Here is a 27,910-nt window from a genome sequence, read left to right on the forward strand (position 1 = left end):
TTCTTTTCCACGATTTCTGCACTGGACGCGTTTGGGGTCGAAAATCTCACCTGCGCAGACCGGCTGCGCAGTTCACGCGCTGAGATCCCTACAAGTGTTGACTTTGTTTGGACGTTGGTCGCTTTCTGTGCGCGACAAAGATTAGCAGTCATGTTTCTGCTCTCGTGTTGATGTCTGGACAAAAAGCATAATTCTCTGGCTGTTTCTCTCCGAACAGTTTCAGCTCTTTGAAACTGAATTTTATAGTATAGGTTCTCTTCCTTGTTTCTTTCGCCATGGACGATTCAGAGAAGAGATCTGGAACTAGTGCTGCTGATGCAGCGGGAGTAGGGGCCAGTAATGCAGAACTGACTAGCATAATCGGTATTGAGGGCATGACTTGCGGCTCTTGCACGCAGGCAGTGCGAATGGCTGTTTCCAATCTGCCAGAAATCTCGTCGCAGGACATCTCTTTGGCGCAGAAGAGAGGCACGTTTCTCCATGGTCCCGGAGTCACTGCGCAGAAGATTGCCGAGGCAATTGAAGACTGTGGCTTTGATGCGAGAGTTATCTCAAACGGCATTTCTGATGACGGAGAAAATGGTAAGATATAAATATTTTTTTGAGGTACAGTACACTAGTACTACAAGTAGAGTCTCGTATACACGCAGTGAGATCATACCATGCCCATAGTACCCCTAGTAAATGCACAACACTGCCAATATCCATAGTGAATGCTCGGTACAGTACTGTCAGGCGCCATGGAACGGAGCGCCGAAGAGCGGCTTAAAGTCACATACATCTACTTAAAGTCACATACATCTACCTCTATGGTGGGCAGCTTACAAGGCACCAGCGAGTGCCATGCTCTGCTCTGGACGAGCAGACACCGTATTGCCGCAGCCGTCCAAATGCACACATGCACCACCCGAAATGCAGTGACCTTCGCCGTGCACCTGTGCCGTCCCGTGCGAGGCACACTTCAGCCGAACACACAGAGTGCGTTCGATTATGCCCGCGAAGCGATGTTGAATCGATTCATGAATTGCCCCTGGCTATTCACATTACCCCATGTGAATAGGATGAATAGATTCCGAACCGATTCCAGGGCTCATGACATGACATCGAAAGACGAGATTCCATTCATGGTATCGATTCATCGCGTGCAGTAATCGAACGCACCCACTGTGATACCAGCCCTGCGTAAAAGGTCATGAACTGTGTGTACTGTCATACTCACACATATAGGTACATGAACCAACAGCATGTTTCAACAAAACAAGGCCTTAAGGTTTATCTATCTATACGTATATTATACTGTAGAGCTGGCTGCACCTGCCAAATATGGTACAAGTGCCCCACAAAAGGTGACTGCAATGTTTTATGCATAGTCGTCGTTGGCCACGAATGAGTTCAAGTTGTAAATTCTAATTTTCTTCTTTTTTTTGTCACTCCATGCGCAGATGACTATGGCAGTGATGACCTGTTTGATGATGTCAGTCCTCTCGTCGCGACCGGGGCTCAGTCGCCCAGCAAGCAGGCGACGTCGCTTCTGAGCATCATCACGCGGAAGAGTAAGAGCAGCATTGCGTCGGCCAGCAGGAGCCGATCGTCTCTCGACGCCAATCCGACGGGCTCGGCGGGTGGCAAGAGTCAGAGCAGGAGCCACCTGACCGTACCGGCGGCGGCTGCGACGACAGCAGGCAGGACGGGCGGAAGAAGCAGTTCTCCTGCACTGGAGGACGAGGAGGAGACGGATGGCGACGTGCTACAGCTGAACGTTCGCCTTGGCAACGCCGACGTCGGTCACCTGGCGCCGTCCTCGTTGTGTCGACTTAAAGTAACCGGCATGACGTGTGCGTCGTGTGTTGGCAATATCGAGAGAGCTCTAACTCAGCGTCCAGGTAAGCTGACACATGGAACTCTGCTGTCCTTCTTTAGAAAAATCCCATCCATTTACCTCACCCCCAAGTTCATAATGAAAGATTTTAACTATTGCCTGTGGATCAGGCGTTTAGCCAGAACAATCTGCCCAGGTACCTGCGGAACATGCACACGTGTCTAGCATGCCATTTGTGTGTCCGTTGTGCTGGTATTGATTAGCAACACATGAATGCATTCGCACTGAAGTGCTGATGTTCATTTGCTGCGCGCGGGCATTCACGGTGTTGTGCCGGTATTGATTTGCCGCACACACACACATGCATTTGCACTGTCGCGCCGATATTGATTTGCTGCATGCAGGTATTCAGCATTCACAGTGTTGTGCCAATATTGATTTGCCACGCATGCAGACATTCGCATTTTTGTGCCGATGTTGATTTTCCGCACACGCCCACAGGCATTCACAGTGTGGTGGTGGGCCTGATGAACGAACGCGCCGACGTCAAGTACGACCGTGGCGTGGTGTCTGACGACGACATCGCCGCCATGATCACCGACCTCGGCTTCGGGGCCACGCTGATAGAGGAGGATGAGCTGGAGGGCCGTGTTGATCTTACCGTACGTAGTCTACAGAGTGCTGTTGGTCGCCAAACAACTGGGGGGGGGGGGGGGTCACTCTAAAGAGCAGTGCTCCTGACTGCAACCTGAGACGCGGCTGTTGGCCACCGTGTGATATGGTGCAACCAATCTAATCATCATACCTAGTCCACTCACAACTCCGTCATAATCAATATGGGCATACTCGTGTACAATACATTTCGATTTGTGTTCCCGGGGATGGCCATCAGATCATGCGTTTCATATGCGTCCAACACTTTATTGGGTTTGGATGTAATAATGCATGTGTAGTAATTTGGAGGAGAAACCATAGTGAGGACTTAGAGATGCAAACAGTGCACTTTAGCTCGGCCTCAATTCCATGTGTGTTTGCGTATACTTTTTGAATTACGTATTCAATACTACTCATACATATGGGTGCTGGTACTTACTTACTTACTTACTTGTTGCTCACTGCCAGAACTGGTCACGTGAGTCCCCCCCGGGAGAGGGGAGAGAGACTCAAAAGGAATCTTGGAAAGATGACTCAATTGGTTATTGAACCGTCCAACGGCCGACACCCCCTGAAATCCCCAAAACTCTGGGTGGACTTGAAAATGATCCCACTTATGGGCTCACCACACCTCAGTAAGTGGGTGAGGACAAGGTGCAGAAAAAGGATTGACGGCATCAGGTATCCGTCCCGGGATCCAACTGCAGTTACCCCTGCCCCCAGTGAAGGTAATATTTGCTACTAGTGTGAGTGGCTAAATCAGAGTGGATCTGATAAAAGCTTCACTAGCACCATTGATTACACAAGAGTTAATCTAGCCAGAAGCAGTCCATGGTTAACAGGTATGTATACTTCAAATAGAAAGTATATGAACCCTGGAACCAACAAAGGTGGCAGGTACAACATTACACCTTCAAGCAGCCGAGCCTGTTGGCAACAGACCCAACACAATCAGGCATAAGTGTACCTACCAACCGAACTAGCTGGCACGGGTGCTGGTAACACACACACACACACACACACGCATGTGCTCTCTCTCTCTGTCTCTCTATCTCACTCTCTATCTCACTCTCTATCTCTCTCTCTCTCTCTCTCTTCCCTTTTCTCCACAGGTGGAGGGAATGACGTGTTCGTCTTGTGTGAAAGTCATCGAAGACTCACTGCGCGCTTTGGAGGGTGTGATATCAGCATCAGTCTCCCTGGTAACAAAGCGGTGTCACGTTGAATACCATCGTAACAAGATTGGTGGTGTCCGGGACATCATTGACGAAATTGAGGTAGGTGAATGTTGAGTCTGATGCAAATTGGCCGTTGCTCACTCATGCCGTCCCTCCCCCCCCCACACACACAAACACACATGCACTCATGCATGCGTGCACAGACACACGTCAGCTCAATAGCTATACACATGTACAAGTATGAAAATGCCACCAGTACCGGGCCAGGAGGTAGTACACCAGTAAACAAAGTACCAACTTGTTGTAGGTATTACGAGCAGAGGTCCGCCATTGCTGGCATTATACAGTTGAACATCGATTATCCGACCACCTCTGGGCAGACAACTGTCAGGCGGTGTTCAGATAAGGCAAATGTTCCGGATAAGAAAACACACTGTTAATACATGTACATGTACATTGTAAATAGAATAGAGTGCTACTTTTCAAAATTTTCGTATTTTTGAATGGCTCACTACATGCACAGTGCATACTCTACGGCACGTGCGCCCAAAAAAACTGTTACGGATAATCGAATGGTCGGATAGTCGATGTGCGGATAATCGATGTTCAACTGTACTTCTAGTTGAGAGGCACGCTTCACTCTCTTAGAATTTCTGGAGTTTGGATATACTTAACGACCTGGCTGACTTGTGGTGTGTGTGTGTGTGCGTGTGTGTGCGTGTGTATGTATGCTTATGCGTGTGTGCACGCTTGCATGTGTGTGCTTGTGTGGTTGTTCCATCATGGCAATGTGACCGTGGCTTGAACAGCGCATTGGGCATTTCACTGCAAAGATAGCTCCGAAAGATCTGAATGCTGACGAACTCAAATTCCAGGGGGAGATCTCCAAGTAAGTGTTGCTTTCTTCTTCCTCAACTGACGCTAGTTCGTAATTGTATGAGCATGAGGAGTTGTGCACGTGGCTATCAGTGAGTGGTGTGTGCGTGAGGACATGTGCACATGGTAATCAACAGGCCGGCCGGAACCAGTCCGGTTGGTCAGGTCATCAGCGGACCAACTTGTTGACCATCAACACATGTTTACTGCTGAGGAGGTTATGTGCATCCGCCTTATTAAACACAATGAGTGAAAGCTCTGGTATGGCCGGACCAATTGAAAACTGCTTCTGGCGGTCCTGATCAGTGAGTGGTGTGTGCATGAGGACATGTACATTCAGGTGTACGTTCGATATGTTTTCATACCTCCGGGTTATCTGGCCGTTGATGATCTCTCTCTATTTCTCTCTATCTGTCTGTCTGTCTCTCCGTCTGTCTCTCTCTCTCTCACGCTCTCTCTCACGCTCTCTCTCTCTCTCTCTCACTCTCTCTCTCTCTCTCTCTCTCTCTCTCTCTCTCTCTCTCTCTCTCTCTCTCTCTCTCTCTCTCTCTCTCTCTCTCTCTGTGTCTCTCTCTGTATCTCTCTCTGTGTCTCTGTCTCTCTCTCTGTCTTTCTCTCTGTCTCTCTCTGTGTCTCTCTGTCTCTCTCTGTCTCTCTCTCTCTCTCTCTCTCTCTCTCTCTCTCTCTCTCTCTCTCTCTCTCTCTCTCTCTCTCTCTCTCTCTCTCTCCCCCCCCCCCCTCTCTCTCTCTCTCTCTCACTCCAAGTATATTGCCGCAAGAGAGCTATCTGGGCTGCAGCGTTGATACATGCCTGTGTGATGTGCTGTTGCAGGTGGCGCTTCACATTCTTCTTGAGTTTGATATTTGCCATTCCGACGATGATGATCATGTTCAATCCGGCCTCATTCCAACTGGCTTACAAGGTGGATTTGAACAACACAGGTCGATTGATAACGCCGGGCCTGGACCTTCGTGTCTTGCTACTGTGGATACTGTCTACTATAGTGCTGGTACGAGAATCTGCTTAGACATGCTAAGTGTAGGTGGTGTGTGTGTGCGTGTGTGTGTGTGTGTGCGTCCCATATGGTGCAGTGGTATGTGCAGCGATTTCTAATCGATAGATTGCGGGTTCGATTCCCGACGATTATGGTCACACACGTCTTTCTTCTCTTTCTCAGACTCTTCCTGACTTTTCTTTCATTCTCCTGGGTGGTTACCAACAGCCAGTGCATGCCGGAGTATGTGGTGTGATGTGTGTGCGGGGAAAAAAAAATGAAAAAGACCAAAAATAGGGATTCACTGGCCAGAAAATGTCACTCCACATAGCTGTATGGTGTAGACCAGGCTGAATAGTGACGGTCAATTCTTCAGCCTTGCAAGCTGTTGAATGGTGTAATCCCAGCACAAGTTGCTATGGCTTCTGCCGTAGCATTGCTATCATCGCCTCCGGCGATGGGCGTCAAAGGTCAAGGTCAAGGTGTGTATGTGTGTGTGTGTGTGTGTGTGTGTGTGTGTGTGTGTGCATGCGCACGTGTGTGTGTGTGTGTGTATGTGGAGGGGGGGGGGGGATATGTGTGTGGGTAGGTGTGCACACGTGAATATTCTCTATTCAGGTCCGCTTGTCTGACCATGTCCGACCAACTTCATAAATGCCAGTACATTGTGTCCAGGCTCTGTCTAAGGTGTATTGTGTTCGCTGCACAAGTACTCACATGTGCATGATAGTAGGGTCCTGGTTAAAGTTGTACTTGCAGGACGGCATTGATTTTTGCTGCTGTTTTAAAAACTCTGGGACCTCGGTTGAAGAGGACCACTGGTAATAAGACAAACTTTCGCTTTAGAAGAGCTAGTATTGGTGACTGTATTGGACGAATCACAGTACAGTCAGACCTCGCTTATCCAGTCTTCTTTTATCCGGATTCCTCGCCGTCCGGAAGAAAATCGTTGGTCACCGATTTACGGCATATGTCATGCATACATACAGTATTTGTGTTCGATTATGCAGTCCACTCGCCTGGGCATCCGATGCGGATAAGAAGTGCCCAATGCTGGGAGCTAATTCCATCGATCCCTTGTTGTTTGTCTTGAGAGGCTGGGCTGTAGATCTGCACTCTTGGCCAATGCAACAAGTATCTACGTCTACTCAGAGATATTCACACAAGTTTGAAGGAGTTGAGCACGGTAAAAGTCTTTCTCGGAGAGTCGTTGCTTCACCTGTTTTGTCTCGTGCTGCTGCCGTCGCCGCTGCTGTGCCTGTCTGTCTATGTATCTGTCTGTCTGTCTGTCTGTCTGTCTGCCCGTCTGTCTGTCTATCTATGTATCTGTCTGGCTGGCTGGCTGGCTATGCTGCAGGCAATGGCAGGCCTACCATTCTACAAGTCTGCGTTCCAAGCATTGCGTCACAAGAGTACAAACATGGATGTTCTAATCATGATGGCTACTAGCATAGCTTATGTGTACTCGGTAAGTGATGCTGGTGCTGCTGGTGATGGTGCTGCTGCTGGTGATGGTGCTGCTGCTGCTGCTGGTGCTGCTGTTGGTGGTGGTGCTGCTGCTGCCAGTGATGGTGCTGCTGCTGCTGTTGGTGATGCTGCTGTTGATGGTGCTGCTGCTGCCACCACCGCCGCTTGGGGGAGAGGTTGGTTGTACATTCAATTCCCAGTTTGGAGTACACTAGTAGGCTTCATGGCCAGTTTGTGTTTTTTTGCAGCTTTCGAAACAGAATTATAACCTTTTCTCCTGCTGCTATGGATTTGTATCGTACTCGTTGCGCAAGTTTTGTGAAACCTGGCCAAGCTCACGAGGCCAGACTCGTAGTACATGCCTCATGCGGTATGCCTTGTATGGTATGGCGCATGATCTCCAGAAAAGTAATAGTTGATGTCAACAAAACATTCCGCAGTGTACCAGACCAAGTAGAGGTGTACACTCTTGCTGATGTACTCTTGCTGGTGTAGAATCCTCTCTAGTGCCCTGCTGAATACTGTGCGTTGGGGTAGCACTGGCTTAAAAAAAGTACTTCTAGCATGTATCTGTTTGCCGTGCAGTGTCTCTGTTTAAACTGTGCGTTCATCTAGCTTCAACGCACGTGTTTGCCTGTCTTTGTGCTGTCATCCGTGTAGGTCTGTGTGGTGATAGCTTCTATGGCTCGCGATTCGACGGTACCGGATGTGTTCTTTGACGTACCACCGACGCTGATCACCTTCATTGCACTCGGACGCTGGATGGAGCATATTGCAAAGGTGTGTTTGTGGGTAGCTGTGTCTTTGATACATGTCCACTAGTTTGCTCTTGTTCAGTTTTTGAACTGACAGACTCTGTGGGAAGTGCTGGCGGGCTGTAGATGGGTAATTCTGTTTCCAAATAGGAGTGTTGCTGTTCATGCTCTTTTCAAGATCAATGTGTTGAGCTGCACGTCCGGCATGTATGTCCGAGAATTGAATGGCTGCGTCTTCTCTTGTATGTCAGGTGCCTGCTGCGAAACAAAGTCCTTAGAAACCTCTGTAATTGCGATGCAGGTCGTGATGACATGTGTGTGTGTGTGTGTGTGTGCTCATGTGCGTGTGTGTGTGTGTACGCGTGTGTGTGCGTGCGTGTGTGTGTGTGCGTGCGCGTGTGTGTGCGTGCGCGTGTGTGTCTACATACATGTACATCTGAGCAGGGCAAGACGTCTCAAGCTCTTGTTGACCTTCTGTCGCTGCAAGCAACTGAGGCCTGCCTCGTTAAACTGTCCGTGAAAGGAATGATTGAAAAGTGAGTTGTTGCCGGTAGTATCTAAGTAGCCTGCTGCCCGGTCTGTCTACTTATGCCATGGAAATGACTTCCATGGCTGCATAGAAACTAAAGAAAATAATTAGTCTAAGGCTCTTCCCAAGCAACGGTTTTGAAAAGTTCTACTAGCACTTTCATCGCCTTCTCTTCAGTTGGATACGTGGAGCGGAAAAGAAACTGACCAGTATAATCACTGATACCCAATGTAAAGGTGATATACGCAGCACTACATTGTAGCAGGATTGGTGAGAACAACACACCGAGAAACTGTTGATTGTCAAACGTATTCATGTAGACAAATAGCGTGTCCTATAAATAAGTTTGGTTAGTTCGTTCCATTTGCCGGGTAATTACAACAAATCTGGACAAAATCTTGAAAGGTGCAAAAATATTTTCCTGGCTCCACAAATTTTTGTATCTGAAAGTGTTGTTACCATGGACAGCATTTAGTTACTCACGACTCTATTGTTACCACAGTGCAGATCACACCTACACTGACCTCTGCACACTTAGACCACTTGGGTATGATTGTAGCACGGCTGGTTGTCAGTTTGTTTTAATAAGAGTCAACACTTTCTTTACGTTGTGCATGTTGTCGCTAATCCTGCTACTGCTGCTTATATCACCTTTACATTGCACTGATTAGTTTATTTTCTGCATGTATCCACCTGAAGAGAAGGCGATGATGTAGTGGTAGACATTTTCAGACGTGTTTCTTGTGAGGAGCCTGAAGCTAGTTCTTTTCTCTAGTTTGATTGTATTTCTTTCTCCTAGAAAACTATGACTGTGTATTACGCAAGGGTTATTTGTGCATGCTGGTGTGAACCTGTGGTAGCTGGATGGCTCGCTGCGATGTGGGGTGTGTTTGGAAGTGCCTCCCCCCCCCCCCCCCCCCCCCTCTCTGTCTATCTATCTATCTAGCTATCTAGCTATCTCTCTCCCTTTCTCTCTCTCTCTCTCTCTCTCTCTCTCTCTCTCTCTCTCTCTCTCTCTCTCTCTCTCTCTCTCTCTCTCTCTCTCTCTCTCTCTCTCTCTCTCTCTCTCTCTCGTTTGTTTGCCAGTATTGTTCACAGTACTCTATCACAACAAGGTTGTGAGTAACTTGTACCATAGGGTACAGCAGTGGTGGAAGAAAACGTCCCGCTTGCATTGTGTAGACGAACTAAACTGCTGCCTTTTTTTGTCTGCTGCCAATTCCCTTTTGTCTGGCGATTGTTGAACTGGTGCCTTTGTTGGTTGTTTGCTGTAGTGAGCGTACTATTCCGCTGGCTCTTGTTCAAGCTGAGGACATCCTGAAGGTGGGGCTACATCTCCATCATTTATAGTACATGCCCTGGCACCAATGATCTAAAGAATTGCCGTTGGGCATTGTGTCCGGATCACTACAGCTCTGTACTCATGTGTCATGATCGCGAAAACAACCATGGCACTGTGCCTAGCCCGATTCTGTATACTTTGTTGGCCAGTGCTATTGTTGGCATCCTAAGGGGCCGTCCGTAAATATCAAACTTTTTTCACCAAACGAATTATTTTAGTTTAGACCCAACCCCTCCCTCCCCTCAGAACGTAAAACATGTTGACATACATGCATATACAGTCCGTATCGCCTATAAGGTTGGCGGCTATAGTAATATACCGGATATAGTGATCAATGTCTCAAATTCATTTTCATTTGCCATAACTAAGTATACACAGTTATCGCGTATAGTAATAATCGCCTATAGTAATATATCGCCTATAGTGATCAAATTCATATTTCAAAAGACCTTTATTACATTATTTTTGCATCGGTTATAGTGATTGATGTAAAATCAAGCGATGTCAGAGGAGAACAGGGTGTTACTTCTTCGTGAAGAACTTGTCCAGTGAGTGTTGTTTGGTGAGTTTTGCTCGAACAAGTTGCCAAAATATGCCTCCATCATGAGGAAATGCTGATTTTGTGTGTCGGGAGCTACAGCCAGCAGCTACATGACATTGTGTATGTATGTAGTGCGTATGTGCACGGCGCGCTGAGTCGATCGTTTGACACCCCACTCGCATACATTGCATGCAGTATCGGTCATAGTAATATATCGCTTATAGTGATAAAATGCTCAAAATCAAACACCTACGCTATAGGCGATACTGACTGTACAACGGCTATGTACATGAATCAATGTTTTCTGAAACGAAATTGGTCCACCCCCTTCCACCCCATAACGAAATTATTTCGTTTTGTGAAAAAAGTTCGATATTTATGGACGACCCCTAATGCTCTGAATTTTAGTAAAAAAGATGGCTGTGTCCATAAAGCCCCATTGGCGTCCACAATACAGCTGATCTGCTTGTGTTCATATCACCATTTTGCGGGTCTTATCACCATGTTGCTGGTCTTATCACCCTATCTGTGTGCAGGTCCTCCCGGGGGACCGGATTCCCGTCGATGGCAAGGTGGTGTCGGGCCGATCGTCCGTGGACGAGTCCATGCTGACGGGAGAGAGCCTGCCGGTTCCCAAGGTTGTTGACGACGTTGTCCTGGGCGGCACTCTGAACCAGACGGGTATGCTGCTGGTGCAGGCAACACATGTAGGCGCAGACAGCACCCTGGCCCAGATTGTCAAGCTGGTCGAGGACGCTCAGACATCCAAGGTAGGTACTTATGTGTCATAAGGTGATGGGGGGGGGGGGGGGGGGGCTGGGGTTGTGTCGTCAAGCAGACCAATGCTGCTGCTGCCTGGCGTGCTACCAGGACCCTCTGCCATGACGGCAGTGCTGAAACTTAAATGTCGTATAACCAAGACTGTACATGTGTGTGTTTCTGTGTGTGTGTGTGTTTCTGTGTGTGTGTGTGTGTTTATGCGTGTGTGTGTTTCTGTGTGTGTTTCTGTGTGTGTGTGTGTTGTGTTTGTGTGTGTATGTGTGTATATGTATGTGTGTGTATGTGTGTGTATGTGTGTGTATGTTTGTGTGTGTATGTGTGTGTATGTGTATGCGTGTGTGCATGTGTTCGTGCACGTATGTTTGTATTGCAGGCCCCGATCCAGTACTACGCCGACTGGATAGCAGCAAAGTTCGTCCCCGGTGTAATTGCTATCTCACTCCTAACCTGCATCGTGTGGATCATTGTCGGTGCCACCACTCCCTCAGCGCTGCGTGTAAGTGGAAGTAAAGTGGACGTGAGCGACTTATGAAGGAGATGCAATGTGTGTTAGGTGTTTGTCTGTGTGTGTGTGTGTGTGTGTGTGTCCGTGTGTGTGTCTGTGTGTGTGTGTGCGTGTGTGCGTGTGTGTGTATTTGCGTTGCACCGGACAGGACAAGCACTGTGTTCCCAGAAACTATGGCAACGGCACGCAGAACGGCACGAGTGGTGGTGGCGGTGGTGATCACGCGGAAGTACCGACGGCGGAGTGCGTGATTGAGAATGCCTTCCTGTATGCTGTGACGGTGCTGAGCATAGCGTGCCCGTGCGCGCTCGGTCTGGCTACACCCACTGCTGTGATGGTGGGCACTGGGGTCGGGGCTAAGCGAGGTATTCTCATCAAGGGAGGAGAACCACTGGAGACAACGCATAAAGTAAGAACACGTGTGCAGTGTTGGTACATTGTACCAGGGAGTAGTAACGTACCGGTATTTTACTACTCCCTGGTTGGTACATGTACTGTAATTGCTTTAAACCCGGGAGTAGTAAAATAGCGGTATTTTACTACTCCCTGGTTGCTACTGTAATTGCTTCAAACCAGGGAGTAGTAAAATACCGGTATTGTACTACTCCCTGGTTCAAACCACGTGTAGTTCATGAGAACCTTTCTAGTCCACGGACGCTACAGGCCTGGCGAAACTGGTCTGGTTGGCCAGGCCCAAGCTGGCATGGCAAAGTGTTGGCCACTGGTATGTTTCACTGCTGAAAGCTAAGCAATCTACTGCCAAATCTGCGAACAGTTTTAAACAAAGCATGTGTATCAGTCCTGCCCTAGAGACCCGACATATCTGCCCTGATCACAGAATGCACTGCATGCGTATCATGGTATATGGCTGGCAGTAGGTCTTCGAGAAAGGAAGCGAAATGGTGCGCCGCATGATGCATATGCTGTGTAGTGTGCACAACCGCTGTATCGCATGTCACACTTACAGAGCGGTAGTGAAATGTTCTCAGCGTTGTTGCCATCGGAACTAGTTTTTAGTATTGCTACTATCACTGTCACCACCACCGCCGTCGTCGTCGTCGTCGGTGCTATCATGTTCAAGTGTGTCTCTGAAGCAATCTTCTTTTCTTTTCTTGCATGTTCTAACGCCGGCCCAGGTGAAATACGTCATTTTCGACAAGACCGGGACACTGACTCACGGCAAGCCCCGCGTTGTCAACTTCAAGCTGGTCGGTTCCGCAGCCACAGCCGCATCTGCATCCTCCGGTGGCAACGCAGCTGCTGCTGCTGTCGCCGCTGAGGAGAAGCTGAAACGCGCCATTGCGGTGGTGGGCACTGCGGAGAGCGGTAGTGAGCATCCGCTGGGTCAAGCTATTGTGGAGTTTGCCAAGGATGTGAGTATGTACACCAGTCAACTTAATGACTGTTATCCCCGGGTATGACAAGTGTTATGCTATCGACATGTATGTTTTCAGTGAGCTAGGCATGCATCTGTTTCTCACAATGGTTCTCGTTAGTCTTTACCGCTTACTGTAAACCGTGAAATTATTGCGATGGTCTAATTTCTGCGAAATTCGCGACCGCGTGGAAATCGCGAAATTTAGACAGCGCGAACAGGAGATCCATGAAAGGTTTAGCAAGAATGCCACAGGTTTAGCAAGAATGCCATTCTGCAATCGCAAAATTAAAACCTCGCTAACCCGTCCGGATTCTGAAAACGCGAACTAAAAATGCCGCGAAAATTTCACGCTTTACAGTACATGCACTGATTAGGCCGTTATTACACTACGGCTCGCGTCTAGCTCACGTTTGATCAGATTCTGACGGTGTCGGGTCACGCGATCCAAACGCGAGCCGTGCCGTGAGCAAATCCAGACTTGGGCTTCCGAGGACAGGTCGGCGTTTCCGCGAGCTCTGCCGTGAGACGGCAAACGTGACGCGAACGCGAGCCGTAGTGTACTAGCGGCCTTACAGCCAGGGTGTGGTAACCTTGTAAATTACAATAGTGCAATACCGGCCTTACAGCCAGGGTGTGGTAACCTTGTAAATAACAAGCTCAGCTATAACACCAACTCGTAAATAGCGACACTATCTTCAGACCTAGTACCACTGGACTGCTTACTGTCAAACACACTCACGGATGACAACTCGCGAATCATAGCATTATTCTCATGTCCAATCGAGGCCCGCTATTCGCAAAGCTGACTGTACATGTACACCATTACTATGGTCTAGTGAGTGAGGTGTGAACAACTTGATACAGAGTGCATTGCGGTTCCGACTCACAGAGTGATGTACAGTCGAACCTCTTTAGGACGAACACCAAGGGACCGACGGGATTTGTTCGCAATACCGGGAGTTCTTCTTATCCATATCTTATACCCAGTGAATACACCGTGTCTTATCCAATAGAGTTACAAATACTAGTTTGTCTTAAGCGAAAGTTTGTTTTATCAGTGTTCTTCTTAGCGAGGTTTCACTGTATCTGCTATCTTCTCTAGGGTACTGTTTGTATCCATATGGATACAAACAGTACCCTAGCACTCAGCTGGCCTCTGCAGGGGGTGGAGCACCCGCTACGACTGGTACGACCATGGCCGTACCACTTTTCGAAAAGTATGGTCTATCTGGAACGTGCAAAACCGTAATAATAAAAAAACGGGACCCATCAGATCTTTGACTTTTGTTTGAGTTTGACTCAAGCTCGACTCAACATGTCTATTGGGTACACTTGGTTCACGGCAACTTAGTTTTCTGTACGTGAACCATAAAATTCCATGAGTAAAAATTAGTAAAAAAATGTGCAGAAAGTACCTAGAACACAGGATTTTCTGTCTTTTTACAACATTTTCCTGGGGGAAGACCCCCGGACCCCCCCCCCCCCCCCCCCCTTCACACCCGGCTTTGTCCTTTGATTGTACCAGTTCCCAAGCACCTCATACGCCCCTGTTCTGTAGATTGTAGTTTCACACCTGTCTGTCAGCTGGGTGCTGGCTGCAAGTCCTCTTGTTCTGGTTATGCTCCTGTCTGTGACTTTAACGTGTGTGTGTGTGTGTCTGTCTGTGTGCGTGTGTACGTGTCTGTGTGTCTGTCTGTGTGTGTCTCTGTGTATGTGTATGTGTGTGTGTGTACGTGTGTGTGCGTGTGTGTATGCGTGTGTGTTTGATCAGAAATTGAACATCAGCACGCTGGGCCAGGTACATGGCTTCCAGGCTATACCAGGCTATGGTCTGAGATGCGATGTCACCAGTGTGAAGTTCTTGCTGGCTACACAGACACTGAGTAGTAACACCATGGAAGAGACCAACGACACTGCCAGCCAAGAACCTGTGGACGGTAAGAGTTAGCACTAGCGTACCACTGGCACTGCGCATATTATAGCGGAGCTTGGTGCTGAGAAATCCGTTACGGACATAGCGTCAAACACAGTGCGTACGTGCGTGCTTGCGTGTGGGTGTTCTAGCGACTCGGTCGGTGAATTCGGCAGCTCATCCCCGCGTAACTTATCAATCGACTACATGTTCATGACATCAGCACCAACGTAATTATTAGTCTTGTATCTCGTGCAGAGGAGAAAAACTAGCGATAAACCCAGGTGTTACATTAAAAATCACCACCACTCCACACTGTGCTCTTGCCCTGCCCACTCCTCTTGCACATCACCGCCATAGTGAGGACTATTCTATCGAGATGTTGACATGGTTAGATCTTTTTTGTAAGTATGTGTGACAGAGTAAGTTACGAATACAGAAAGAGGTTATGCGATTACATCATCAGTAAGGTACAAAATTAATGCAGAAAGAGGTTATGCAATTACATCATCATCAGCTGAGATGCTTTGGCAAAGTTGCTGCACAGCGTGCGGCAGCGACTCACTAGCTACTCACTATACACAGCGTCCATAAGCGGGTCCGCTGTAACTTAGAGCCCTTGAGCGGCTCCGGAATTACGCTGACTCTCCATTTTGACTTCTTTTGCATAGCCTCTATAGCACCTCTCTCAGTTACTGCCAGCTGAGTGCTGATTGCTTTTCCGCACCAGTACTAGCACTGCATGCGCCGACCTAGCAATGCGTGCTTGCACTATCACCTGTGTCAGAACTGGTATCACCTTTCGCGCCTCAGTTCCCTTGGGCATGCCGCACGTCTATGTAGAAAGTGCCGAGTTGCGCCAGTTTTGCCCTATAAATCGTCATTCATTCACTTCGAGCAATCATTCATTATCTGCTACCTCCACCGATGAGCTCTGTTGGAGAGAAACATCTGTCAGGACGGTTTGACCGTATCAACATCTCAACAGTGTTATCCTGACTAAGGTGGCGATGTGCAAGCGGAGTGGGTCGGCCAAGAACTTATTTTGGAGTAGTGAAGTGCCTCTTTGTAATGTATCTCACGCAAACCCACAAACAAGGTCCGTTGCTAGAAGGGTGAGATGTTTCGTTCAGTTTTTCCTTGTATGTGCCGCTGCTACCGAAAACATGGCTTGTAGGTGATTGAATTTCTGATTTCTACTTCGCAGCTTGGACGATGTGAATCATTCTTGTAGTGTAACCAGGGAAAGATGTGAAAACTGAAAACCTGTTATTGGTAGGAACTTATCATGCATGATGTATCATGGAATGTTCCTGACTTCTGTAGGAGTCGAATCTCTAACGGGGAACAAATTATAGCGTTTTAACGAGAAAATTCCATCGTTAACTCAAGCAGCGTTACGAGTGTGCTATTCCGTCTCTCTTCTGTACTAGAGAAACAGAAGACGCGTGTGTGTGTGTGTGTGTGTGTGTGTGTGTGTGTGTGTGTGTGTGTGTGTGTGTGTGTGTGTGTGTGTGGATCATCGAAGCCAGCTTTATCGCCAACGGAATTCGGTATGGATTTGAAGTCGATAGGTTGAGAGAATACGTGGAGAAGAGGCTCCGACAGAGCGAGGAGTTTGAAGAGCGCAGTGCTAGACGGCAAGAGTGTGCGCTCCGCGCAGAGTTTAACGAAAAGCTCAAGAAGATGGCCGAGCGCATCGCCGTCAGTACATATTATGAGGAAGCAAAGCGAGATTTGCTTGCCTCGCCCGGAAGGACGCCGGACAAGGCGTGTAAGACTTTGCTTACAGACAAGCAGCGGTCAGAAGAGTGCTTGAAGCCAGTGGGAGGATCAGATCCAAGGCCCACTGCGTCGGTACAGAGCATGGCGACATCGGTCGGAGACGCTCAGAAGCAGCTGGAGTCTCGGCCGAACAACGTAGAGGCGCAAGACGTAGAGGCGCAAGACGTCGAGGCGCAAGACGTAGAGGCGCAAGACGTAGAGGCGCAAGACGTAGAGGCGCAAGACGTAGAGGCGCAAGACGTCGAGGCGCAAGAGTTGGAGGCGCAAGAGTTGGAGGCGCAAGAGTTAAAGGCGCAAGAGTTAAAGGCGGAAGAGTTAGAGGCGCAAGACTTAGAAACGCAAGGCGTAGAAGCCGAGAAAATGAGAAGGGCGATACTACTGGTTAGCACGGAAGAAGTAAGCGGCGAGACTGTGTGGATCACAGAGATCCGATGTGTGTCCTCGGATTCCGCGCCCGCCCCGGGTCGAAGCAGTGTACCGGTGACCATGTCGTGTGTGACAGCCCACATCGTCGAGCTTTATGACATTATCGGTTGTGTGTTGTCTGGTCCAGCGTCTGCCCCATGTCGAAGTGGATCGGTGACAGTGTCGTGTGCGACAGTCCACAGCGGCAAGCTTCGCGATGTCGAGTTTTCTGAATTGGTGGGCATTAGTGATATTCTACCATGGCCACCACCGCAGCAGAAGATGACGCGTAGTAAGCCCCAAATCGTTTGACTTGTGAGTTGTTGTACGGCGTGTGATGTGTGTGTGTGTGTGTGATGGCAGGGTCGTTAAAATTTGTACCCACCAAGTGGGAAACATTTGCAAATCGTTAACAACGTTGGACTCGTCTCACTTTCAACTCTTACAGTAACTATCTCGGCCTGTGCTGTTTGCCTGGGTGCCGTGTGTTTGTTTCTACAGTCAATCTTATGACGGATGTCATCTCCGATTCGAGTGTTTTCGAGGTACTGATTGGCAATCGTGAATGGATGCGTCGTAACGATGTCGATGTGTCTGCCACTGTCAGCACTGACATGGAGCAGTTTGAGCGCCTTGGTCAGACTGTGGTCTTAGCAGCAGTCAACGGTAGGTGTATCTACTGTGCTTTATACTCACTAAATATTTGAGTTTAGAGATATTTATATTTTGGGGGCCGCTGCGAAAAGCGCTGGCTGAGACAGCCATGGCAAACACGCATGCACAAACACATGCATGCATATGCAAGTGCACACACACACACACACACACACACAGAGTAATATGGCAGACTGATGTGTGAATTACAGCTTGTCATTGCAATTCTACCATAAGCGACTCTCATGCTTTGTGATCCTTTTATCTATTTCTGCTTTGATTGTGTGTTGCTGTGTTCAAAGGACACTTGACAGCTCTGGTTGCTATAGCCGATACATTGCGGCCAGAAGCTCAGTGTGCCATTGCAACACTCACCTCGCAGGGCATCACGCCCGTAATGTTGACTGGAGATAACTACCGTACGGCCAGGGCCATCGCAAGTCAAGTAAGGGGGCAGCACGTGTGGTGACAGGATTCGGAGACCATGCGCCAATGCCTGTGTGCGAGCACTTTCCTCTATAACCCCCTCCCCCCTCACTCACACACACACACACACACACGCACGCACTCACTCACACTAACTAATACTTCATAGCTCGGCCACTGCTGTCCTGGGTCACCTTGAGAGTAAACTTTGACTTGTGGTGTAAATTGTTATCATATGCAGCACAAATTTCTTCGTATATCGTCTTTTCGTTCGTGTGACTCGCATGCATCTCTTGATTCTTACGAAGACCCTTCCTTCACCCAAACCTGCACTGGCAGTATCCTGTTTGCTCCAGAGACGCGGACTTCGATATACATGTACCCACCAAGGAATGCCCTGTCCCTTAGCTCACACGTGTGTGTGTGTGTGTGCGTGTGTGCGCGTGTGTGTCGTGATCCACTTGTCTGTTATTGTTTGTGCACGGCCGATGTAGGTTGGCATAGTGAACGTCTTTGCTCAGGTCCTGCCCAGCCACAAACTGCAGAAGGTCAAGGAGCTGCAGGAAGGTATAGTTACTCTATGTCAGACATGCACATACTGAAGTAGCCGATAAAATAATATAGTATGGACTCGGATGGAGAGCCACGAATAAATAATAGAAAAGAAAAGGACCAAGGAACTACAAGTTATGCTGTAATGTCTTCCCCTCCTATGTTATTCCTTTAACATAGAACCTTCCAAGTAGTTGGAAGGCTGTTGGAGTGCGCATCCAAGACGTGCTAGAGCTGATTGGCAGTTAGTTGTAGAACGTCAGTACCGTTGGTCAGTGTCGTGCAATGTTATCGCATGAGCTGGCTGTCAAGTAACTGGTGGTGTTAGTGGACATTATAGCGTAACTTGTAGTTCCTTGGTCCTTTTTTTCTTTACTATAAAAATGTAATAGGTTGAAATTGTCGTTGTGCTTGCGATGACCCAGTCTGACTTGGTATTTCCGCATCAAAACGCAATCTGACTGGGTCTCGCGTGAACTGTGAAGTATTTTGCGATGCGCAATGATACAAACTTACGAAGATGTACATGAGTCGACATTGACGTTGAGCCAACAGTATTATGTTACGCCCTGCTGTGTTCTAGTGCAGACCTGCAGACAGGGTCTCCGACAATGGAAAAGGCATTCACGTAGTGTTGTATCCTCTGCGCTGCGCACGCACCGTGTGTGTGTGCGTGTGTGTGTGTGTGTGTGTGTGTGTATCTGTGCTCAGGCTTAGGTCTTGGAGAAGACGATCAGGCTGCACACGGCAATCCAGTAGTTGCGTTTGTCGGTGATGGTATCAACGACTCACCGGCACTGGCTCAAGCCGATGTTGGCATTGCCATTGGTTCTGGCACAAACGTTGCGCTGGAAGCTGCTGGTATTGTACTTATAAAGGTAAACTATATTGTAGGATAATACTAGGATTGCAAGCAGCCTTAAAACTGGCAATGTGTACGCGTAGAGTCCTGATACAATTAAAATGCCGCGGATAAGCTTCTGATCTTCCGGACATTTTTTTATTATCCAAACATGTACCCACAGCACACAATGTACAGTCAACTTCGCTAATAACGACTGCGGATATAGCGACAATTCGCGAATAACGACAGAATTTCCATGCCCAGAGCAAAGTCCCATCCAACTGTAATACATATGAGACTTTGGGTATAACGACACTTCGCGAATAAGAACACTTTTCTGATGACCCATCGAGTGTCGCTATAAGCGAAGTTGACTGTATGTCAAAATGCTCGCATTGTCATGCAGAGTTGCGCAATGCACCATAGACACAGACTTTGAGGGCCAGCACGGCCTGCTCATACCCACAGAACTGACTTGAATTATCAGCAGGAACCCCACGCACGTTCCATGCGTGTGTTGCGTGCGAATGTGGGCGTGGGTGCGTCAAACTTCGTATCCATGTGTGGATACGTTAGTGGCCATGGTACAAGTAGTAGAAGTGGAAGGCTCTATCTGTTCTCACTCTCTGCACAACCCACTCCAGGGATGAATTTATTGTCATATTTTTGCATAGCAGTTTCTGCTATACAAAATCACAATTGTGTAGCAGTCTTTGATTTTAATTAGCATTTTTCTTTGAAGGTTGGGTGTTTACCAATGCCATATTGTCCTTCTTGAGAGTGATGCCTGAAAGCCCATTTGCAAAAAAACGACTGAATCATACATGTACACGCAGATTGAGATTGCCTGCACCACATACACTGCACTGTATGCATGTTACTTGATAGCACAGGCTAGGCATGGATAGTCTGTATGTATCGCAGTTTTTTGCGAGTCACAGTGACTTTTGAATAGCAGTTGATCGATTTTGTATCGCAAACTGCGATGCGAAACAGGATAAATTCATCCCTGCACTCACTCTGAGCCTACAGGATTGACTGCACTCCCTGCATGACCCACCCACTGACTGACTCTGCATGATTGGTTCTATGCAGAACGATCTGATGGACGTTGTAGCAGCCATTGATCTGTCGCGCGTCACCATGCGCCGCATTCGTCTCAACTTCCTCTGGGCCTGTATCTACAACCTGATCGGTCTGCCCATTGCCGCCGGGGTACTGGAGCCAGCAGGCATTCGCATGCGCCCCTGGATGGCTGCAGCGGCCATGGCACTCAGCTCCGTCACCGTCGTCTGCTCATCTCTTCTCCTGCGAAGGTATGAACTTAGCGTACAGAGTGGCAACTATAATTGTAGTGTGCGACAAAATGTGTGTGCACTGCAAAGGTAGTATTGGGCGGCAGGCAGTAATAAAAGACCGGCCCCAAATTCAAAAAAAGACGTCGACCACTACTTGGCTTTCAGCAGGATCTCATATAAGATCCTACGGAAAGCTACTACTTGTTGAGTCGTTTTCCTTTGTGTCAAGTGTGGCAATTCCCCTAGCCACTGATAGTGTCATATTGAGCAGTGGTGTTTCTCCGTTTGCGTGTGTCCTCCTCTGCTTTGCACCAGGTGGAAACCGGCCAACACGCAGCGCCAAACAAGTCTAGCCGTGGCTCTGGGTATGACGACGCAAGCTGACGGACGGAGCGTTGAATTGGAGCTGGAACACGCCATGACCAAGCCGGTGCACGCGCACGGCAAATATTCCTCCGTGCAACATATCAGCAGTGTCTGAACACAACATACGCATCAGCAGTGTCGACTTGCCCGAAGCATATCCCCAGTCGACACTGCAGTAATAGCCAGCATTCAATCCTAACTGCAAAATCTAGTGAGTCTGTAGTAGTTTGTAGTAGTTTGTAGTAGTTTGTAGTAGTTTGTTCTAAAAGTAACACACATACATGTAACTTAGGTACTGCAGGAAACTCGTTTTTTATTCATTGTTTACGGTTTTCGATGACTTTTTGCTAGCTGTGTTGTGTTGCTCTTTTTCATGCCATGCAACTGATGTGTATCTATATTCATTACGTCATAGTTGTACTGCATGCACGCACACACACAGATTAGTTGAGTGTGCTTCTTTTTCCTGTTGTTCTTTCTCATGACATGTTTTGTTTCCGTTCCCAAGTCTTCACGAATAAATAGTAACGTATCATGGCGCAGTGAACTTGTTCTTTCCTGTGTCCGTGCCTTGTGTCCGCACCTTGTAGTGTTTGCACGGGCCCAGTTGGTTTTTCCGTATGAAGTAGTAGTTTCCGCGATCGAAACTCTGTCTCAGTTGAATTATTTTAGTAGTGTATTTTGTTCGTACTCGTGGACGAGTGACTAATCGTAATGGAACAATCACAGGACGATACCGGATTTGACCTGTCCTCCGCGACCGAGCGACAGCAGGAATCTCAAATGGGTGTCCTGATGAAATTTATGGAGCAGCAGATGCGTGCAGCTGAGGCTCGTGATAAGGCGATGCAAGATCTGTTCAAGAATGTTCAGAGCAGGTCGCTATCACCATCGCAGCTTCAGTTCACTCCGCAGCCCTCAGCACCAGCTCAGTCCACCTCGCAGACCTCAGCACCACGGCCAGTGAACAGTGTTTCCTGCCCACACTTATTGTCGTCTGCGACGCTGGCTGATTTTCACTCCTTCGTTGAAAGCTGGAGAGATTTTAGTGTTTGCCAGCATTTGGCCAGCCAGGCTCGTGAGGCCAGAGTGGCAACACTCCGTCAGTGTTTCGATGAGGAGCTGCGACGTTTTATCCGAGAGGATATTATTTGCATACCAGCTTCAGCTGACGTCGACCTGATGCTGGAGCGCATTCAGGCGTATATCAGACGGCAACGTAATCCACTGTTGGACCGCATAGAGTTTTACCAGCGTGTCCAGCAAGCTGGAGAATCATTTGATGCGTTTTACACAGCCCTGTGTGAACTACAAAGTGCATGCGACTTCTTGTCACACAGCCTATGTGGAACGTGTGATGCTCGCTGCTGTGCGCAGTGCAAAGGCCTCGGCCGTACCCTCAAGGAGGAATCTCTGCGCGACCGCGTCGTCATTGGTGTGCGGAACGATGAGACGCGACACAAGTTGCTCGCAACTCATGGTCTCACGCTCGACCAGGCTGTCACCCTCTGTCGGACGGAGGAAGCAGCATACCACACCAAGGCACACATGCCCAGTCCTGGCCTCCAGGCAAGTGCTGCCAAGCAGTCGGCGTACAAGCAGCAGAAACGTCACAAGCCAGCTGACTCTAAGCCAAGTGAGGCATCAAGTGCGGCCAAGTCCACTTGTCCAAATTGTGGTCGTTCTGAGCACACGAAATCTGTATGTCCTGCCAAGGGCAAGAAGTGCAACTCCTGTCATGGCATTGGGCATTTTCAGCGAATGTGCAAGAGCCAGAAACAGCCCAAGACTAGCTCTGCTGCCAAGCTTGGACAGCTGAAGCTACAGCGTGCGTCTCGCGTGGACCGTCGCACAGTACCTGTTTCGACCATGCTGCAAACAGAGGATCAGCCATCCCAACTGTCCTGGACACCAGACACAGGCAGTGACATTGATGCCATTGGCGAGGAGCACCTCACGCAGATCGGTGGGTTCGTCGAGAACTTAGATGACGACCACGACTGTGTGCAGGCTGTGACCGGTGAGCCGCTACGCAACCTGGGCAAAATACGTGCGACTCTACGAGTCGGTGAGACGCAGCATGAAACCGTCATCCATGTGTACAAGGGTCTACACGATGCCCTGCTCTCTCATACCTCATTGCGTGCGCTGAAGTTTCTCCCACCTGATTGGCCAGTCCAATTCACCGCTGAACACGAGGGTGCATCTTCACCCAAGATCTGTGCAGCTGTTTCGTCATGCGCTCATCCTAGTGATGCTGAGTTAGCGCGGACACGTGAGCAGCTCCTGCAAGAGTTCGCTGACGTTTTCTCGGATTCCGGTCTGAAGCCAATGGAAGGTCCGCCAATGGAAATTGAGCTACAGCATGATTCTAAGCCTTCCTGTGTGCACACTGCTCGACCAATACCGTATGCATTCCGTGACCAGATCAAGACTCAGCTCGACGGCATGGTCAGCGACGGGATCATTGAACCAGTGACGGAGCCTAGTGAATGGTGCCATCCGATTGTCATAGTAGACAAGAAGGGCAGCACTGAGAAGCGCCTCACAGTTGACTTCAAGCGGCTGAACGACCAAGTCCGTCGTCCCGCGCATCCCGTACATACGGCACGTGACGTTGTCTCTGGAGTTGGCTCTGCTAAGTTCTTTACGAAGCTCGATGCAAGGCACGGCTACTGGCAGATTCCTCTCAGTGACACTGCTCAGGAATTCACCACGTTTATCACCCCGTACGGCAGATATCGTTATCTACGGAACCCGCAGGGTCTAATATCTGCTGGGGATGAGTTCAACCGGCGCACTGATGCTGCGTTCTCTGCCATCCCGCGTCTCGGCAAGGTAGTCGATGATTGCCTAGCGTACGACGACGACTTTCTGTCGCATGTCAGCCACGTGCGCGAGATTCTGCTCTGCGCCAGGGAGCATGGTATCACGTTCAGCCCCGCCAAGTTTGTGTTCGGTACGCAACGTATCCATTTCTGCGGCTACAACGTCACGCCTGATGGCTGGGTCGTCGACGATGATAAGACGTCCGGTATTCGCCAGTTTCCAGTACCCGCCAACAGAACTGATCTCCGTTCGTTCCTCGGTCTAGTGAACCAATGTGGCGAGTTCACTCCACATCTAGCCGAGTTGACCAATCCTCTGCGTGGCCTGCTCAAGACCTCCCGTGAGTTCATGTGGGACGCTAGCCACACTGCAGCGTTTGAACAGACACAGGAAGCTCTCTTGTCTCCTCCGGTTCTCGCTTTCTATCAAGTTGGTCAAGACCTCCGGCTTGAAACCGATGCATCCGCTCTAAGAGGTCTCGGATTCGTGCTTTGGCAAAAGCAGAATGATCAGTGGCGTATTATTCAGTGTGGATCCCGCTACCTGTCTGATGCTGAAACCCGTTATGCTGTCATCGAGTTGGAAATGCTCGCTGTAGTATGGGCCGTGCGCAAATGCCGCATCTACCTGTCTGGTGCGCCATTTGAAGTAGTCACCGACCACAAGCCCCTGATTCCGATCATCAACTCATATTCGTTGGATCAGATCGAGAACCCGCGTCTTCTCCGATTACGCCTCAAGCTCCAAGCCTATCAGCTGCAGGCATATTGGCGAAAAGGTTCTGAAAATGCCTTCGCCGATGCGCTGTCCCGGAATCCTGTTGGCATTCCTTCCACCACTGATGAGCTTGGTGAAGCCCCGTCGCTTCATTGCCGCAGCATTCAGATCTGCATGGTGCACTCTGACACTGAGCCGAATGCGAATCTCAAGGTTGCAGAGCTGCGGGAAGCTGCAGCTGCAGATGCCATGTACCAGTCATTGATTGAGTGTATCTTGACTGGATTCCCTGATCGCCAGCAGAAGTTGCCTGCTCCGTTACGTGCGTACTGGAATGGACGTGAGCATCTCTCCGTCGACCATGGTATTGTGTTGAAGGGCAACCGCATTGTTGTTCCTGAATCATTGCGTGCTCAGGTATTGCACAACCTCCACGCTTCACACCAAGGCCTAGTGCGTACTAAGTCTCGTGCGCGTCAGCTTGTATACTGGTCCGGTATCACCAAGGACATTGATACACTCGTTCGTTCTTGTCCTGCTTGCCGCGAACACCAGTCGTCCCAGCCAGCTGAGCCCCTGCTGAACGACCGCACCCCGACACTACCGTTTGAATGTGCATCTGCCGATTTGTTCACTTGTCAAGGTCACGACTTCCTTGTGTATGCAGATCGTTTGACCGGTTGGCCCTGTGTCGCGCGTACTGGCCGCACCACCTCATCGCATGACGTGATACTAGCATTCCGTCGCTGGTTCTCTGATGTTGGTGTTCCTGCTGTGCTGTGTACAGATGGTGGTCCCCAGTTCTCCTCGCATAAGTTTGCTGAGTTTTGTAAGCGCTGGCAGGTAAACCATGTCATGTCCTCTCCCCACTACCCGCAGAGTAATGGGCACGCCGAAGCTGCTGTCAAAGCCATGAAGCGTCTTATCACCAAGACAACCGTGAATGGCAATCTTGACACAGATGACTTCCGCCGAGGGCTACTGGAATGGCGAAACACACCTGGCTCCTCTGGTCAGAGCCCCGCTGAGCTCCTATATGGCCGCTCTCTCCAGTCATTCGTCATTGCACATTGGAAGGAGTTTGATTCATCCTGGCTCTCCAAAGCGACGACACGTGATGAGACTGCCATGCCATCCGACGATTCCGTCACAGACAAGTCGTCAACTCGTCGCTCGTTGCCGCAGCTCCGCCTCGGCACCCACGTGGATGTTCAGCATCCGCGCACCAAGCAGTGGTCTATTCGTGGGGTCATTGTTGCTGTCGGTAATCATCGGGACTACCTAGTGAAGTTGCCGAGTGGTCGCATTTATTGGCGGAACCGCAGATTCCTGCGTCCGTATCGCCCACTTGTGCCTGCACCGCTTGTTGTCCAACCGGCTGCTGCTGACGCCTCTTCCCCGCCGCCGCCGTCCCGCCGCAGCGCACGTCAGCGCAAGCCACCCCAGCGTTTAAACATTGGTTCGCATCATGGACAGTCCTATGATTGACACTCTTGATCACTAATGTCAATTTCTGCTGTCTCTGCTTTGTTGTTTTCATTCTTCATTTTGTTTTATTTATGATAGATGTTGCTGTCACAGGTTTCGCAACATCTCGAAGGGGCGTGATGTGTATCTATATTCATTACGTCATAGTTGTACTGCATGCACGCACACACACAGATTAGTTGAGTGTGCTTCTTTTTCCTGTTGTTCTTTCTCATGACATGTTTTGTTTCCGTTCCCAAGTCTTCACGAATAAATAGTAACGTATCAGCAACGTGGATGCGTCGTGCACATTCGCTGCTCCATAATGCACACCAAAATAAATAATGCGCTACCCATTGCTGTCTCCTTGAGCATCACATTATTATTAAATTTCACCTGATGACATCACTTTTTTTAAACTGCCTATGAAACAAAGCTTGCTACATAACTAACTGCGGCAAACGTTAAAAATTGAACCCCCATTGAGCATACTGAAACTCTTCACCTTTCTCATCTTTTGAGTACATTATTTTGTGTGTGTTTTTGACTTTTTGTGTAACATGAAGTAAATGACTTTTTTGTATAAAAGCATGGGCATTTAAAGATATAAAAAATATGTGAAGACTGTGAATCTACTCAACACAAATTTTCTAGTTGAAGTTTCTTCAAGTGAGGTTATGTAATGCCTACCTATCCTAGCTAGAACGATGAGCTAATGTTGTATGAAAGGTAGTCGGTCCATCAAGGATGAAAGGCGCAGTGTCAGAATGCTGTGGCAGACCTGGCAGAGAGAAGAGAGAGAGAGAGAGAACACCCAACACGAAACATTATGACATCCGTTTACCATCAGGGTTCCATGCAAGTGTGAATAAACAAAATCAGCATGATTGTAAAATTAATAAAGTTCCACATAGGGGTGAAAGTTGGCACTGAGATCCCGAGTTCGAGTATTCTGATTTTCTCCGATCGAATATTCGGAGTATTCGAGTATTCTTGATGTCCTAAGAATTCGCACACCAAAGGCATTAAAAATCATGTGATACAACCCTGAATGAACCGATTGGCAGTCCTCTCTGGGTGTATTGGTTGGTGGGTCATTTGGGCTCTCTCTACTCGTGTACAAATGTTCACCACACAGTCTGCACACCAATATCTGCCGACTGCTGCTCTGAAACTGCAGATTTCTGTGGTAAATGCATGTACCATGTATGAGTGAGTACTCTGATTTATTCCGAGTACGATTATATTAGAAAAATCCAAACGAGAATTCGAATATTCGGTATAATTGTTTCACCCTTAGAACTTCCACAGCTAGTGTGCACGTAAGGCTCGGTGAGTCCATAAACACGAGTACGCAACTGTGGCTAGGAGGTCAGTGCGCAGCACGCTGCCTTCATTACATAACTGGCCCACACCACACCCTGTACTCTTGCACGAAAATACACAATCTCTCAAACCAGTACACCCAGTTTTGCCAGATTCGTCCGAGTAAAGACGTGGACGTGGAGTACAGACTCTAGGGCTGTGATCGTCTCGTCGGATCCGGATCAAGATCCAAACCCCAGATCCACTGGATCCCTCAGAATCAATTGATCAGATTTGGAATACACTGCTACCGTGGCCATATTGAGGTAGGAAAACGACAATTGAAAAGTTACTCCAGGTTCCCAGGTTCGTACTCTTCGTATTCATCTGCATGGTGCACCACTTTTCCACGTATCATGTTTGTATACTAAATGCGTATGGCGATGATTGTTACCCGCCAAACACGTACAAACGTCTTGTTTCGCAAAAATGAATCCGTTTGATCTAGTCAACCCTGCTCCTGGGGCAGGG

General features: G+C 48.7%; 3 protein-coding genes across 3 annotated transcripts in view; 2 read left to right on the forward strand and 1 right to left on the reverse strand.

Moving 5' to 3' along the window:
- Positions 1-21,608, forward strand: LOC135816606 (copper-transporting ATPase 2-like). Its single transcript, XM_065329780.1, has 21 exons — positions 1-582; positions 1,443-1,883; positions 2,321-2,481; positions 3,586-3,750; positions 4,461-4,540; positions 5,360-5,537; positions 6,880-6,990; positions 7,650-7,769; positions 8,189-8,280; positions 9,548-9,596; positions 10,693-10,926; positions 11,310-11,432; positions 11,590-11,850; positions 12,578-12,814; positions 14,591-14,756; positions 17,423-17,587; positions 17,878-18,020; positions 18,496-18,568; positions 19,265-19,431; positions 20,493-20,713; positions 21,011-21,608. The coding sequence occupies exons 1-21, from the start codon at positions 276-278 to the stop codon at positions 21,174-21,176; spliced, it is 3,660 nt and encodes a 1,219-aa protein (XP_065185852.1). The 5' UTR covers positions 1-275; the 3' UTR covers positions 21,177-21,608.
- LOC135816638 (gamma-tubulin complex component 4-like) overlaps positions 21,343-27,910 on the reverse strand; it is a 28,071-nt gene continuing 21,503 nt past the window's right edge. The window contains exon 20 of the mRNA XM_065329800.1: positions 21,343-26,855. Coding sequence (XP_065185872.1) covers positions 26,837-26,855 — 19 coding nt within the window. The 3' untranslated portion in view covers positions 21,343-26,836. The remainder of the gene's footprint in view (positions 26,856-27,910) is intronic.
- LOC135820016 (uncharacterized protein K02A2.6-like) lies at positions 21,776-26,095 on the forward strand. Its single transcript, XM_065333347.1, has one exon. The coding sequence runs from the start codon at positions 21,776-21,778 to the stop codon at positions 26,093-26,095; it is 4,320 nt and encodes a 1,439-aa protein (XP_065189419.1).

The sequence above is a fragment of the Sycon ciliatum genome, chromosome 1 (genome assembly GCF_964019385.1).
Source record: "Sycon ciliatum chromosome 1, ocSycCili1.1, whole genome shotgun sequence".
Lineage (NCBI taxonomy): Eukaryota > Metazoa > Porifera > Calcarea > Leucosolenida > Sycettidae > Sycon > Sycon ciliatum.

Excerpts from the sequence above, each read along its gene's own strand:
- LOC135820016 (XM_065333347.1), top strand. The coding sequence starts at position 21,776 with ATGGAACAATCACAGGACGATACCGGATTTGACCTGTCCTCCGCGACC.
- LOC135816606 (XM_065329780.1), top strand. The coding sequence starts at position 276 with ATGGACGATTCAGAGAAGAGATCTGGAACTAGTGCTGCTGATGCAGCG. Across the intron at positions 17,588-17,877 it reads GGTCTTAGCAGCAGTCAACG|GACACTTGACAGCTCTGGTT; the intron begins GTAGGTGTATCT and ends CTGTGTTCAAAG. Across the intron at positions 19,432-20,492 it reads CTGGTATTGTACTTATAAAG|AACGATCTGATGGACGTTGT; the intron begins GTAAACTATATT and ends GGTTCTATGCAG.